This window comes from Argentina silus (assembly GCF_951799395.1).
Source record: "Argentina silus genome assembly, chromosome: 1".
In the NCBI taxonomy this organism is placed as follows: domain Eukaryota; kingdom Metazoa; phylum Chordata; class Actinopteri; order Argentiniformes; family Argentinidae; genus Argentina; species Argentina silus.
Window position 1 is genome coordinate 4,250,390 of NC_139655.1, and position 13,640 is coordinate 4,264,029.

Sequence of the window (13,640 nt, forward strand, 5' to 3'; positions counted from 1 at the left end):
TCAATACGGTTCAATCACTTGTAGATAGCTAGGGGTGGATTTGATGCATCTAAGGGGATAGTTATGGACCTTTTATACATTCAGAATCAAATTGTAACATGCGATGGTGCGTTTATCGTTGGTATTGATAACGCTCAATATAATCCATGTTGTCATTGAAGCTACATAGCCTCTCTTCTAAGGCAACTGATGACTGGTTGATTCTTGTGTGTGCCAATCAGGTCATGGGACGTCCTTCAGGGTGGACTGCCACCCCTGCTCCTGCTTCGCTGGTGACATCATCTGCTCCACCCGACAGTGCCTGAACGTCGACAGCTCAGAGGACCGCCAGCATTTCACAGGTGTGTGTGTATGTGTGTGTGTGTGTGTGTGTGTGTGTGTGTGTGTGTGTGTGTGTGTGTGTGTGTGTGTGTGTGTGTGTGCGTGCGTGCATGCGTTTGCGTGTGTGTGTGTTCAAATACTGTATCTGCGGCTGCATATTGAATAATAAGTATCCTCTCTAATTGTGCATCCATTTAAAATGTCCTCCTCTCCACAGGGCTCCCGTGTGGTTGCGCAGACCGGTTTGTGCCGGTTTGTGCCCCTAACGGCCGTACTTACCCCAGTGGCTGCGTGGCACGCTGCATGGGCTTCAAAGACCGCCAGTTTGTGTTTGGGCACTGTCGCAGCAGTGACCCCTGTTCCCCCAACCCCTGCCAGAGGAACCAGAGGTGAGGTCCACCACTGTTGTTATTCGCTTCTTACCCTTGTGTCCTTTCCCTGTGTCCTTCCCTTGTGTCCTCTCTGTGTGAACTTTCCTCCGTAACCACGGATCTGACAGAACATGAATGGGCATGAGTTAGGAACGTACCGGTCTATTTAACCTGTCAGTGATAAGGAGGGACAGGAGACAGGAGGATACAAGAGTTCTCTCTCTCTCTCTCTCTCTCTCTCTCTCTCTCTCTCTCTCTCTCTCATATGTGTTGATACTAAGGGGGAGAGGGAACGTAAGAGTGTTGAGCTGCACCTGTTGAGTCCTGCTTGATCCCACTCCACCAATGTCTCCACCAGAGAAACTTCCTCTGGAGATAAACCTCTCTTCCTGCATGCCCGCACCCTGCACTCTTCACCCTACTCTGCTCTCTCTCTCAATCTCTCCCTCTCTCTCTCTCTCTCCCCCTCTCTCTCTCTCCCCCTGGTTCCTGATATCCAGCTGTGAGGGACAGCTGTGTTGTTTGTTCAGGTGTGACTAGGCTGCTCCCTCCTGCGGTTGCTGGCAGTAACTCAGCCATAAGGAGTGTTGTTATGGGGTGTGTTGTTCTAACCCACCAGCCACAAACTCCTTCCCCCTCTGAATTTATTCGCCCCCTGAGCTCCCTGAGCTCTACCCAGAATCATTCATTCTCTCTTACATCACTCAACCAGCCCAAATAGCTTGTTATCTTAACCCTCTACTGCAGGGGGTGAAATATCCAAGATGGGAGGCAGGGAGGGGCAGTCAGGTACGCTTGCAGCTTTGGGGGACCAAAGGCAGTCCACGATCTGATCTAATGTGCCCCCTACCCAAGCCACTAAATATGTTTATATTAATACTAAGCCACTTTTTTAAATATTTGATGCTGCAGAAATAAGAATTTACACAAAAACAGATCATTTGAAGTCGTAACCTCTGTCATCTCATGTCTGTACTGTCAGCTGACTGTTGTTGCTATAGTGACAGCTGACTGTTGTTGTTAGACTGCCAGCTGGATGGTACATTGTTAGGACACACTCTCTAAACACAGGCCTTATTTGTAACCCTGTAACTGCCAACATCAGAGGCCCCCTCTTTAACTGCCTGTCTGTAACTCTCTCCCCCTCCACACAGTAAATAATTATGGCTTTTGGCAACCCCCTTTATGTAACACACAACAACACATTTCATAACAACTCCCCCTGGCCGCCGTTTCAAAGGCCCACTGAGTCGGCCGGCCCTCCCAAACGTTTGTTCTTTGGTAAACAAGACAATAAAAAGTGATTTGGGTCTGTAGAACATGTGGAACACCTGATTGATGCTCAGGCACGGTGGACGAGAGAGGCTTCAGTGCATCAGACGAAGAGAGACCCTGTGTGTTTACTTTCACCCCACTCTGTGTGTGTGTGTGTGTGCGTGCGTGCGTGCGTGCGTGCGTGCGTGCGTGCGTGCGTGTGGCTGTACTATTGCCAACAGGGCTGGCCTCACTGAATTTAACAGCATCATAGCTACATTTCCCACAGAGAATCAGTGGACTAATGTACTTATGCTAATGAAATTCTAGTTCTAACATTTAATGACAATTGCATGTTTATTATTATTGTGAGGTTTCTTATTAGAAATGTGCAGTTTCAAAAAGCCACACTGAAACTCTCGGGTGACTGATTCCCTTGTCCTTGTCCTGGTCCTGGTCCTTAGGTGCATCCCCAACCGGAGAGTGTGTCTGAGTGACATGGCAGACTACCCGTGTCAGCAGTATGAGTGTGTGGGCCGTCCGTCCAGCTGTGACAAGAGTCACATGGACCCAGCCTGCGACACAGACGGCAACGTGCACACCAACCTCTGCCAGCTCTACCAGACGGGAAAGACGCTGGCATACATGGGCCAATGCCAGGTACTATATTGCACACTGACTGTTTTAGAAACATGGGCCTCTGTGGCTCGGTTGGTAAAGCATTGCGCTAACAATGCTTAAGTTGAGGGTTTGATTCCTGTTGGGACCATATATACTGAAAAATGTATGTACTCACTGCAGTGTATCTTGTTTGGGTAAAAGTGTCAGCGAAATGACATATATTATTATTATTATTATTATTATTATTATATATTATGGGCCAAGATGAGGTACTGTATTGTACACTATGGGACACATTGAGGCCCTATACATGAAGTATGTCTTCATAAAGCCTTTATAAACCTATTATAAGGCCTACATAAACGCTTGTCATATAGGGTGGTGGCCCCCGCAACATCTGTTACAGTTCTTTGTTGGTAAACGGAACTAATAACTTGTAGTGTGGCTCGCTTGTGAAATCTGCTTGGTGTTACGAACCGTCAGTAATTTCATTTTGAACACAGCCTGCCCGCGTCTGAGTGGGGAGCGTGCAGAGCGCTCTGAGTCTGTCGTCAAGAGACTACCACCGTAACAACTGCTAAATGGTCCAATAGACCAGCCGTTTGTAAAGCAGTCTGGTCCTAAACCACCCTACCAGGGAGAGCCAGGGAGAGGTGTACAGTGTTTAGTCAATCAAATACAGTTAATCCCTCTGTGAGCTCCTCTGAAAAGCATTTCTATGTTGGGGTTACGGGGGCTTAGAGAACCTGCTCAGAACAGTCAAAGGAGTAATGTTGTAATACATCCCAGCTGTAAGTTATAGAGACATACACACACTCACACACACATACACACATATACACACACACACACATGTACACACACACACACACACACACACACACACACACACGCATACACACACACCACATTCCACATTTGCATGTTGTACTGTAACTTCAGAGGGTTTATCCCATCAGAGGCTTATGAGAGGAGGCAGATATCCTAGCAGAAAAATAATTACATACACCACTTCTTGAGTTACCGTTTTACTCATATATTGCACATTTTGTAAACAGCACCAGCACTTACACATTACACATTTCCTATTCACAACTGTATGTGTGTGTGTTTGTGATTCCACCAACCAAAATCCACCATGGCTACTGCATGTGTGTGAAAGCGAAGCCTGCGATCAGGAGAGACTCAGAGTGGTTTGCTGGCGTTTAAGGCCCGCAGGATCATGTTTCCTCCTTGTGGTGGCGTCATGCACCAAGCGTGGCCGGTTGGGCGGACGGCGTCCCTGCTCCGGCAGTCCCGGGGGAGAGGCGGCTCCTTCAGAGAGGCAGGCCAGATCAGGTGTGCGCCCGTTTAAGGGGAACGCTAACCCACTTCAGCTGTGGTGTCAGGTCACCTCACCAAGAGACGCACAGCATCAGCCAGTTAACAGTGATGTAAGAGAGAGCTGAACAGTGCCCCCCCCCACCCCCACCCCCCACCCCCCCGGACCAGTGAGCCACCGAAAGCCCCCCCTGTGTGGAGGAACATGGGAGGAGGGGAACACAGGAAAGCAGGAAAGCAGGAAATCCTGCGTTGTACAATCAGGTTCATTCATCTGACAGGCAAAAGTTTGAGAAACCTAATGTAGCTGGTATGGTACTGTTCGTCCATAATGACCTCCTCTGGTTAAGTGTTGGAGTCACTTCCCTCGAGTAAGTTTATCTGGAGAGTGTGATTGCAATGAATGCTTGATGAAGAAAAATCTGTCTGTGTGTCTGTAATCATATGTGTGTGTGTGTGTGTGTGTGTGTGTGTGTGTGTGTGTGTGTGTGTGTGTGTGTGTGTTTGGTGCAGGATGCCTGTAGGAACCCCAGGCCAGTGTGCGGGCACAACGGCGAGACCTACAACACGGTGTGCGAGGCCTACTCAGACCGCGTTGCCATGGACTACCAGGGTCGGTGCTACGCTGTGGGGGCGGTATCAGAGTTTGTCTCCGACTCAGGCTGTAACATGATCCCCTGCCCGGCCCTCTCCACCCCCGGCTGTGTCCCTGTCACTCCACCAGGTGAGTGGACTCATGCTGGTCTCGGAGATGAGAGGAGGCTGTGTCTCAAGTAGTCTGAAGTAGCTCCTTCTTCTTCTCATCTCTCTGTCCTCCATCTGCCCTGATACTGGAAAAACATACATTAGGCTAGCGGAATTGCATTCACCAGTCCTGTACCTTCAGACCAGTGAAGGTAAAGAAAAAGCCACTGGAGGCCACTATAGACTATTGAGATGCACCCATGGAGGTGTGTTCTATAGACTATTGAGATGCACCCATGGAGGTGTGTTCCTCCTCATTGCTTGATGAGAATAGGGTGTGACCTCTGACACCTGATCTGTGTGACCCTATCAGGAGCCTGCTGTCCTCTGTGTGCCGGTATGCTGCAGATCCTGTGGAACAAGGACCTGATGAACGTCTTCGCCAAGGTCAGGATCTCTACTTATCTGTGTCTGTGTTTGGGTTTAATTCCAAAAAGTTGTCCCTTCTCTGTCTCCATAGCTCACTCTTCTAAGGCCACTAGTCTGGTCATAGGTGGATTTTTCCATATTGCTTTCACCAATTCTGTTTTCCCACATCTGTGTATATGAATGAAGGCAAAGGGGGGGTGACAATTTCCTGGAATGGCATACAGTCTAGATATATAAAATCAAGCGTCAGCTGTCTTTTACAGTCACATTATATGCCCTAATATAGCAGTTGCATGCAGTATGTTTTCAACTGTAATGACACCGATTGACCACTAGAGTGAGGCATAGATCCAAAATACTTCAGTAGCATTCACAATGAGCAGGGTCAACATCACATGCCTCCATGTGGGAATCCTTTGCGTGTTTCGTAGTACTTCTTCGTGCCAAACGAGTCTAAACGTAAATTCCCAGAAATTACTTGAAATCTGGATACATGACAGCTACAGTAACAGCTAATAAAACCGCAGAAACATCTCACTGAAAGCAGATTAATTATAAACCCTGGTTAGTCTCCCCCCTAATCCCCAACACAAACATCCTATTAACGTTAAGTCTCAATCATAAGCCTGCTAATTCCAAACAAATGACCTTTGGAAATGGTGTTAGGCTGATCCGGGGCCAGACTACATTTGTTTCGTAAAACTAAACGAATGTCCCCTGCCGTGTGCACCGATGCATCATATTGTTACTATACTTGATATTCCAGTAGCCTATACTCAGCCTACACTCAACGCCTCAGATCCACAGAGCTCAATATCAGTGTTACAGCAGCCTAGTCCAACTCAGCCTCTTTTACAAGATGGGTACATCTGTGGGCATCTGATGGTTGGAACATATAGAATGAATAGTATGATTAATGAATGAACCAAGATACTTCCATATACAAGCCCATTACAAACAATGCTAATCAACCATAGACAGATGTATACTGTATATTCTTCATATTTTTACATTACATGTACCTTACCAAGTACATAAATGGCTGTAATAATGAGTCAAACTTTATTTTCTTCATGTCCTCCAATCAGGGGTGGCCATTTTCCCATTTCAAAGTCTATCTATCCTCTTCCTTTTTTTCGCGAATCACCCGCAGGCTTGATTGGACCACCCGATCTTTGACACCCCTGAATTAAAGCATTCCAATTTGCATTCTAATTAGAGTATAATTGTGTATGGTGCTAAAACTAATGGTGCTCAAATTCTAATGTCTCTCTCTCTCTCTCTCTCTCTGTCTCTGTGTGTGTGTGTGTCTCTCTCTCTCTCCCCCCCTCTCTCCCCCCCCCCCTCTCTCCCCCCCCCCCCCTCTCTCTCTCTCTTCCCCCCCCCCCCTCTCTCTCTCTCTCTCTCTCTCTCTCTCTCTCTCTGGGTCTGGGGTCTGGCCCTACAGTTAAACAGGAACCAGCCGGTGACGGTCCATGACATCCTGCGAATCCTGCGACTGCACATCTCGGTGCCACAGTGTGACATCTTTGGCTACCTTAGCATCGACTCAGAGATCGTCGTCCTCATCGTCCCTGTGGACCAGCAGCCCACTCCGCTGCAGGTACTGCGTGGCCTTGTCACTCACTATCAGGAATGGACACACTGGAGGGTAGCCAGGGAGGTTCTCAGGCTGTCCCAGACCCTCACATAGGTGCCTTAGAATACACCTTGGGGGGCAGACCAGATTATTTGGGTGTTATGAGAGTTTTTGTGTCCTGTGTATAATTGAGCCCTCCTGTCCCCCAATTTCTCCATCTACATCCCTCCACCAGTCCCTTGTAGTGTGAAACACCCAACATGGTTAGTTCACCCAACATGGTTAGTTCACCCAACATGGTTAGTTCACCCAACATGGTTAGTTCACACACTTTCCACAACCTCTGCAGAAGAGCCCAAATGGCTAATGATCGATGCCCACAGTCAAAATGAGGTCAACACTGTCACACCCTCTAAGTGTAGATAGTTAGCCATTGATTTTGGGCTTTTACACCATCAGTGATTGAACATTATTATTATTATTATTATTGTTATTAATCATAATAATCATAATAATGATGATGATGATGCTGATGATGATGATGATAATAATAATACATTTAATTGATATTGCACGTTTCTAAGACACAAATACTCTTTACAAAAAGAAGTGAGCAGTACAACTATAACAAATTAAATGAAATAAAAAAACACAGCTAGGTACTAGAGGAGAGGAAGTGTTTGCCCCAAGATAACATGACTATTTGACTATTTGAATAGTCAAAGTGTCCTTGGAGATTTAATTCGTTCTCCTTAATACTGTTAACTGTATTCATCGCTGTATTTGTCTCAGATTGAAGCCTGCAGTAAGGAGGCGGAGAAGATCGATGCACTCATCAACTACGGCAGCCCTACCCTGGTGTCCCATGTGCCCCTGTCCGCCTTCCTCACCTCAGAGGTCAAGATCTCCACCATCAGATCCGCGGGCCTCCCCAGGGCTACACCCTCACCCCTATCCCTCTTCTTCTGCCTCGCTCTGAGCCTTCTCCTCACCTTAGCCCCAGGCTTGAGCAAGGCCTAGCTGGCTGCTCTCCAACACCACCCCACACTCTCCCCGTCCCCTCTCCATGTCCCCAGCAAGACGTTGGGTGCTTTTCCGAGTATTCTGTGACAGAGAACCACAGCCCGTAAAAGCGTTGACAATCATTTTCATTAACTCTGCCACACCAGCGTAAACAATCCTTTTACAATCATGACCGTGGGAAAAAGTACAGTACCAGATGGATGGTATCGAATCACGAGAGCTGTTGACAACAAGCCCATTCCAGCTTTGTTCCATATAGTTCTGCTGTTAAGGGAAAGCTCAGCTGAGTTTAACACAGAGGCCTTGTATCCATTAGATTCCAGCATCAGCAGCTCTCTCTCTTTCCTCCTCTAAAGCTGGGGAGAGGTTGTATCTCTCTCTCTCTCTCTCTCTCTCTCTCTCCCCCTCTACTGTGGAGGAGTATTGTGGCTCTCACTCTCTCTCCTCTGAGACTGTGGAGGGGTGGAGCTTAATCTCATGTAAAGCTGTATAGGGGTATTTGGACTGTGGAAGGGTATGGTAGATACTATTCTCCCTGCTAAAGCTGTGTGTGTATGTGTGTGTTTGTGGGGAGGTGGTGGGGGGGGGGGGGGGGGGGGTCATAGTTGTGTGTGTGAGATACAGGGGAGCCAGGTGGTGGAGTCTCGAAGGGGGAAGTCAGGTAGACACAGATGTTAGACAGGCGTGTTAGACAGGTACTCCCAGACACAACATTTGTCCCAGTCTGTCTCAGAGGTCCAATTACCCCCCCCCCCCCCCCCCCCACTCCTATATCCAGGTTTTACATTTGTACTATTGTACATAAGAACGGATGGGGGGGGGGGTACTGAGACAGTAGTGGTACACACACAGGTTACAGACACAAAGCATTCCCACTAGCAAGCCTAGCCTGGATCCATATCTGTATGTTTTTAGCCAACTCCTCTGACTATCATTGTCAGTGTCATGTCATACAGAGGTCGCAGACTGTCGCAGACATGACAATGATAGTCATAGAAGTATAGTCAGAAGCACACCTGGTGCCTGGCTGTCTGCTTGCTCAGTAAGATGAAAGACACTAAAAGGGATCCAGGTTGTTCCTCTGTGTAGATAAGATATAAGAATGAGGAATGACAGCCATTTTAAATGAAAATGACAATCACCACTTATTCATGCATGTGGGTAAGATATATATCGACAATATGCCTTGCATATAGTTCTTATACGAAGTAATGCAATAACTTTATAATGTTGATAAGAATTTTCCGAAAATGTTCTATATTTGATATGTATCTAAAAATGGATCGAGATATGATCACCCTGTGCCATTTTTTTTTTTTTAAATGTTATTCTTGCATGATGATAATTATGAAGTGTTTTACTCCAGAATGTATTGTACTATGTTTGTCCTGTCCTCGCGTCTGATTGGATGTTGTCTCTGCGCCTACGCCACACGTCCCCGTTCTCTTACAGTATTATCGTGCTAGGCAGCTTCGTAGCAGCGAACCCACCCCAAGGGTCTTTTTAGTATTATATCTGTTCGTCTCTCGAGTTTTTCCAACTCTTGTTTTTTATGTATGTTTTTTATGATATCAAATGTGTTCGTATTGCCAATGTCTAGAAAGAGTAGAGATGTAGACACAGGAACATTACTTTAATCACCACGGTATTGCATCTTCGTCTCGGCAGAGGTGCCGGTACTTGCAATGTGTGTAAAATGCCAACAGAATGCATATTTTATGAAATATAAAACTCTACAATCAAACAGAAAGTTTTGTGTTACATCATGCCCTTATGGTTTTTCTTTTAAAGCTCTCACAGGGTCCAAAAGACAAGCGGGGTTACACACTACACAGACAGATAGGAGCAATCAGATGAATCGCATATTTTTAATCTAATATTTTATTTACCCATTCAAATGTAAACTTAAGTAAGTCACAGTTGTATGCTTTGATACACTGCATGGGAACTTAAAGGTCACTGATAATTCAGATATTTTCAATATTCTTAGATACAGCATTTCTCACCAAACATGCAATGACATACCATCACCACAAGGGGTGTGTGTCATAGACACTTGTGAGTTCTACAGACCTGTTACACAAGAGTGCTATCCCACAGGGCACGCTGTGAGGGAGGGAGTGTGTAATTCCTACAGCCTAGCTCTTCCTCAGGACCCTCAGAGGTGCTTGTACAGGGAGGAGATGAGGATGTGAAACCCCCTTGTGTCAGATAAAGGGCCTCCGTGGCTCCCCTTTGATCCTCTGGTGATTTACACGCATATTAAACACTGGCTGTGTAATTAATGACCATGAGAAGCTTCTATAGGTCTCCCTCTCTCTTTCTCCCTCTCTCTCTCTCTCTCTCTCTCTCTCTCTCTCTCCCCCCCCCCCCCCCCCCCCCCTCTCTCTCTCTCTCTCTCTCTCGTGTGTGTGGGTGTGTGTGTGCGTGTGTGTGTGCGTGTGCGTGTGTGGTGCGCCCTGCTTTCCGGAGAAAGTAAGAAAGTGTCTAGTATATAATTATCTGTTCTCTAGGGTTTTACCAGAGAAGGTTGTGCTAGATACTGTATGTTAGCCTTTTATTTAGCGGAACCTCACGTAGTGTCGGCATCACCTCTCCCCAAAGAGTGGACTCATTTCTCCAGATGTTCCAATACTGGAGGTGTACCGAGGCTGAGAACGCCTCACCTGAACCAAAGACCATAATAAGCATTTAATGTTGTGATAGGAACGAGCTGCTTTGTGGTCCACGGCACTGGTCGTTACATTGGGGAGAAAACCGTCTGTGGAGCAACGTTATCATGAGTTATGATGAGTAACAATGACAAGCTGCTAGGTATAGGCATGTGATCCAGATTCCAGAGGGAGGAGGGAGGATGATCTTGGTTTTCCAGGAATCCGGAATCCCTCTGAAGGAGCCCGTCTCAGCTCAGCTAATCCCTCAATGTGGAAGAGCATGTGAAAGTCTAACTGCCCCTGCGCTACGTTGAGAACACCGGAGGACACATCTGGACCGGACCTGTCTGGCTTGCTATGTTTTTTAATGAGCCTGACTTGTAGATCAGGAACCAATCTGTTTGTGCAGGACCAGTGGAGTAGTGGACACCGTTGCCCTGCGGTGTGCACTCTATTAAATTACAGCTAAAGAGAATTGATTTGCTATAGAGTCACTGCGTTTCCTCCGTGCTCATGATTGTAAATTGATTAAATTAATGTATCTTCTTGCATTACGGGGTCTCTTAGGCACTTAACATTGTGAAGTTAGTAACTTACCACATATCACTCATCACTGACATGTAGGCCCCACCTGAGAGGTCCATAGCAGCCATTTTGTGTCAGAATTAGATATTATCAGCAGCAGTGGAGAGATAAGGAATCAGAATAGCCAGTGCTGTGTTTTGGTTCGGTGCTTAGTGTTGCCAACTCCAGTCTTCACATTGTCCCCACCGTGTTTCAATCTGATCGCTTGCCCTCTCTTTCCGGTAAAGTGCAATAGAGCGCTTTTCCAATAAAGTGCTCTCTGCGCTCTAGTGCTCCTCTACTTTAAACGCATTAAAAGCATTGTATGTTGAAGTTCATGAAAACAGTGAAAGGCTGACATTCAGAAAAATAAACTGTCAAAAGCTGGCAATTCAGATATACCTCTAAAGTTTACGTTTTGTCTTTTCTTTGTTGTAAGGTATTTTAAGTTTAAGTTTGAAAAATGTAACTTATAGACAGCCTCATGAGCGTTACAGTGTTACACAATATAACAAATTACACAAAACAAACAGTGGGTAGCAGCAGAGCAGATAGTGTCACATATAAACAGGTTCATCAGCTCTTGACAACTGAACAGTCATACAGAGGTTCAGTAAGGCCTTTTCTTTCAGTAGACCACACTAAGTTTCAAAAGGAGTCTGTATCTCACAGAAATGTTCGACTCTTCCCTTTTCGAGACAAGGACATTCACACATTTACAGAGGGATAGGTGTTTTTCTTTTTCTTTTTCAGAAAAGCAGTGTCCCAGTATATGGGACACTGTCCACACTGGCAGAGTACCCTTACATTTGCTGTATTGAGATTTTAAACAGCATGTTTTTTTGTTTTTTAAATACATTTTCTAGATTTCTTTTTCAGAAAAGCAAAACAGCCTCAGATCTCTGGTCGAGTTTAAACACTTGTTCTATCCAGGGCTCATTCTTAACAGCCGGTAGTGTTGTGGCATACAGGTGACAGGTGGGGGACAAAGAAGCAGCCCCCTCTTTAAGTGTTAATTGAACATCACCAGCTGTCCAGGCAGGTAGATCCAGGATCCTGCTTCGGAGCCATCTGTGCGCCACACGTTCCTCATCATTAGTGAGAGAGGGCTTCTGGGTATGTATCCGATTAATATTCACACCTGTCACTCACTCCTGAGAGAGCCCGCCTCCCTCACCCAGTATATGGGACACTGTCCACACTGGCATAGTACTGAATACCCTTACATTTGCTGTTTTGAGATTTTAAACAGCATGTTGTTGTTTTTTTAAATACATTTTCTAGATTTCTGCCAACCAGTGTTGAGAAATACTCTTGACTGTAACTGGCTCTTTCTCGCTCATTGTTGGGAGTTGAGGCACACATTTGGCATGGTTAGAAAGCTGAGATTCTCAGACACTAATCAGAACTCAAAATGTGTTGAGGGGCACATAGGCGGCTGAAAATGATGGAGCAAGTCACAGTATGCACCTCCAATGTTTCTCTTGCTCTCCTGGGACTTGGTTATTTCCTAATAAGACTGATGAAAGACTGATGAAAGACGTGTGGTTTTCAGTTTACCCTGTGAAAGATGTTTCAGAGTCTTGGTTTCAGTGCTCAGTGTTAACGCCTGGCTAATTTCTCCATCCATCTCCTACTGTTTCTCTACCTGTCCCTTTCATTTGCATGGCCATGTGGCTCCTTTTCCCTCCCCAAATAGCAGACCTACAGTTTCACCTTACTGTCTATAGAGACACGTGTGGAGTGCACTTCTTATCTACCACAAGTGAGGTAGCCCATCTCAGTCGGAATACAAACTCTGGGAGCTGCATATGTTTTCTCTGCTTGATTGGTTTTGTGAGTCAAATCAGCCTGATGTTGAACCAAACCAATCCCTTGTTTGACTAGGAGAAAGTACAGTATGACGCTGCCTTTGGACATATCTGCTGAAAACAAAAGGATGAGAAGAGGCCTGTCCTGGTCCTCTCAACACAATGCTCAAGCCTTAGCTGAGACCGAAAGGCTGCATGGGAATTGGGAGAGAGAGATGCCTATTGAGAAGGATATTGTGAAAGTAATAATGAAAATAATGTACACACCTCCGGAGCATTTTTTTTGTAATACCTCACAACAAAGGAAGTGTTCAATAAGGATTCAATATGTCATGAATAATAATAACTAATAATAATGAACAAAGAGAGTGGAGCTGTATTGCATTTCTATTGATGTCGCATCTATAGCGTTGGTACAGAATGTCTGCAGGCTTTCAGCCTCTCTCTTTCTCTGTGGATGACAAATGAATGCACTTGGGTCCTGAGGCGCTGAATGTGCACAACTTTTCATCAAAGCAGAACATCAATGAAAAACTCAGTTATTGGTTTATTTGTTATTTGTATAAGTTTAATGCCCTCACTTGCTCTTGATGGGAAACTGAAAAATGGAAAAAACTTGCTGTTTCGGTCTTTAGAGACTAATATCATGAAACCACTGTTCAACCTGGCAGTTATTTATGAGACATAGAGCTCCAAATTGGTTTGCTAATTAGTGCACAAATGCGGATATCTTTTCAGTGCCATATAATTTATTGAACAACTGCACTCAAAAGCAAAGCACTCCCTCAAGAAAAGAAATTTTCACATGCCCTACTTATCCTTAAATGGCCTTTACTTTGGAACAAAAATAGCCCCTTTTCTGAGGTGAACATATAGTACATTATGCAAATGAATATATCATTCAGTGTAGCTCACTAATTGGTGCTGCCATAGTTTCAACTACTAAATGAGGTGTTTAGCATAATATGCCATTTTCACTTTTACTTAGAGAGCACATGCTAAGAATATG

The 13,640-nt window shown here is 45.5% G+C and overlaps 1 protein-coding gene across 1 annotated transcript in view; it reads left to right on the forward strand.

Moving 5' to 3' along the window:
• reck (reversion-inducing-cysteine-rich protein with kazal motifs) overlaps positions 1-9,338 on the forward strand; it is a 37,153-nt gene extending 27,815 nt beyond the window's left edge. Inside the window, exons 15-21 of the mRNA XM_083667027.1 lie at positions 222-341; positions 539-710; positions 2,411-2,606; positions 4,401-4,611; positions 4,945-5,018; positions 6,448-6,603; positions 7,372-9,338. Coding sequence (XP_083523153.1) covers positions 222-341; positions 539-710; positions 2,411-2,606; positions 4,401-4,611; positions 4,945-5,018; positions 6,448-6,603; positions 7,372-7,599 — 1,157 coding nt within the window. The 3' untranslated portion in view covers positions 7,600-9,338. The remainder of the gene's footprint in view (positions 1-221; positions 342-538; positions 711-2,410; positions 2,607-4,400; positions 4,612-4,944; positions 5,019-6,447; positions 6,604-7,371) is intronic.
• Positions 9,339-13,640: the final 4,302 nt, after the last annotated feature.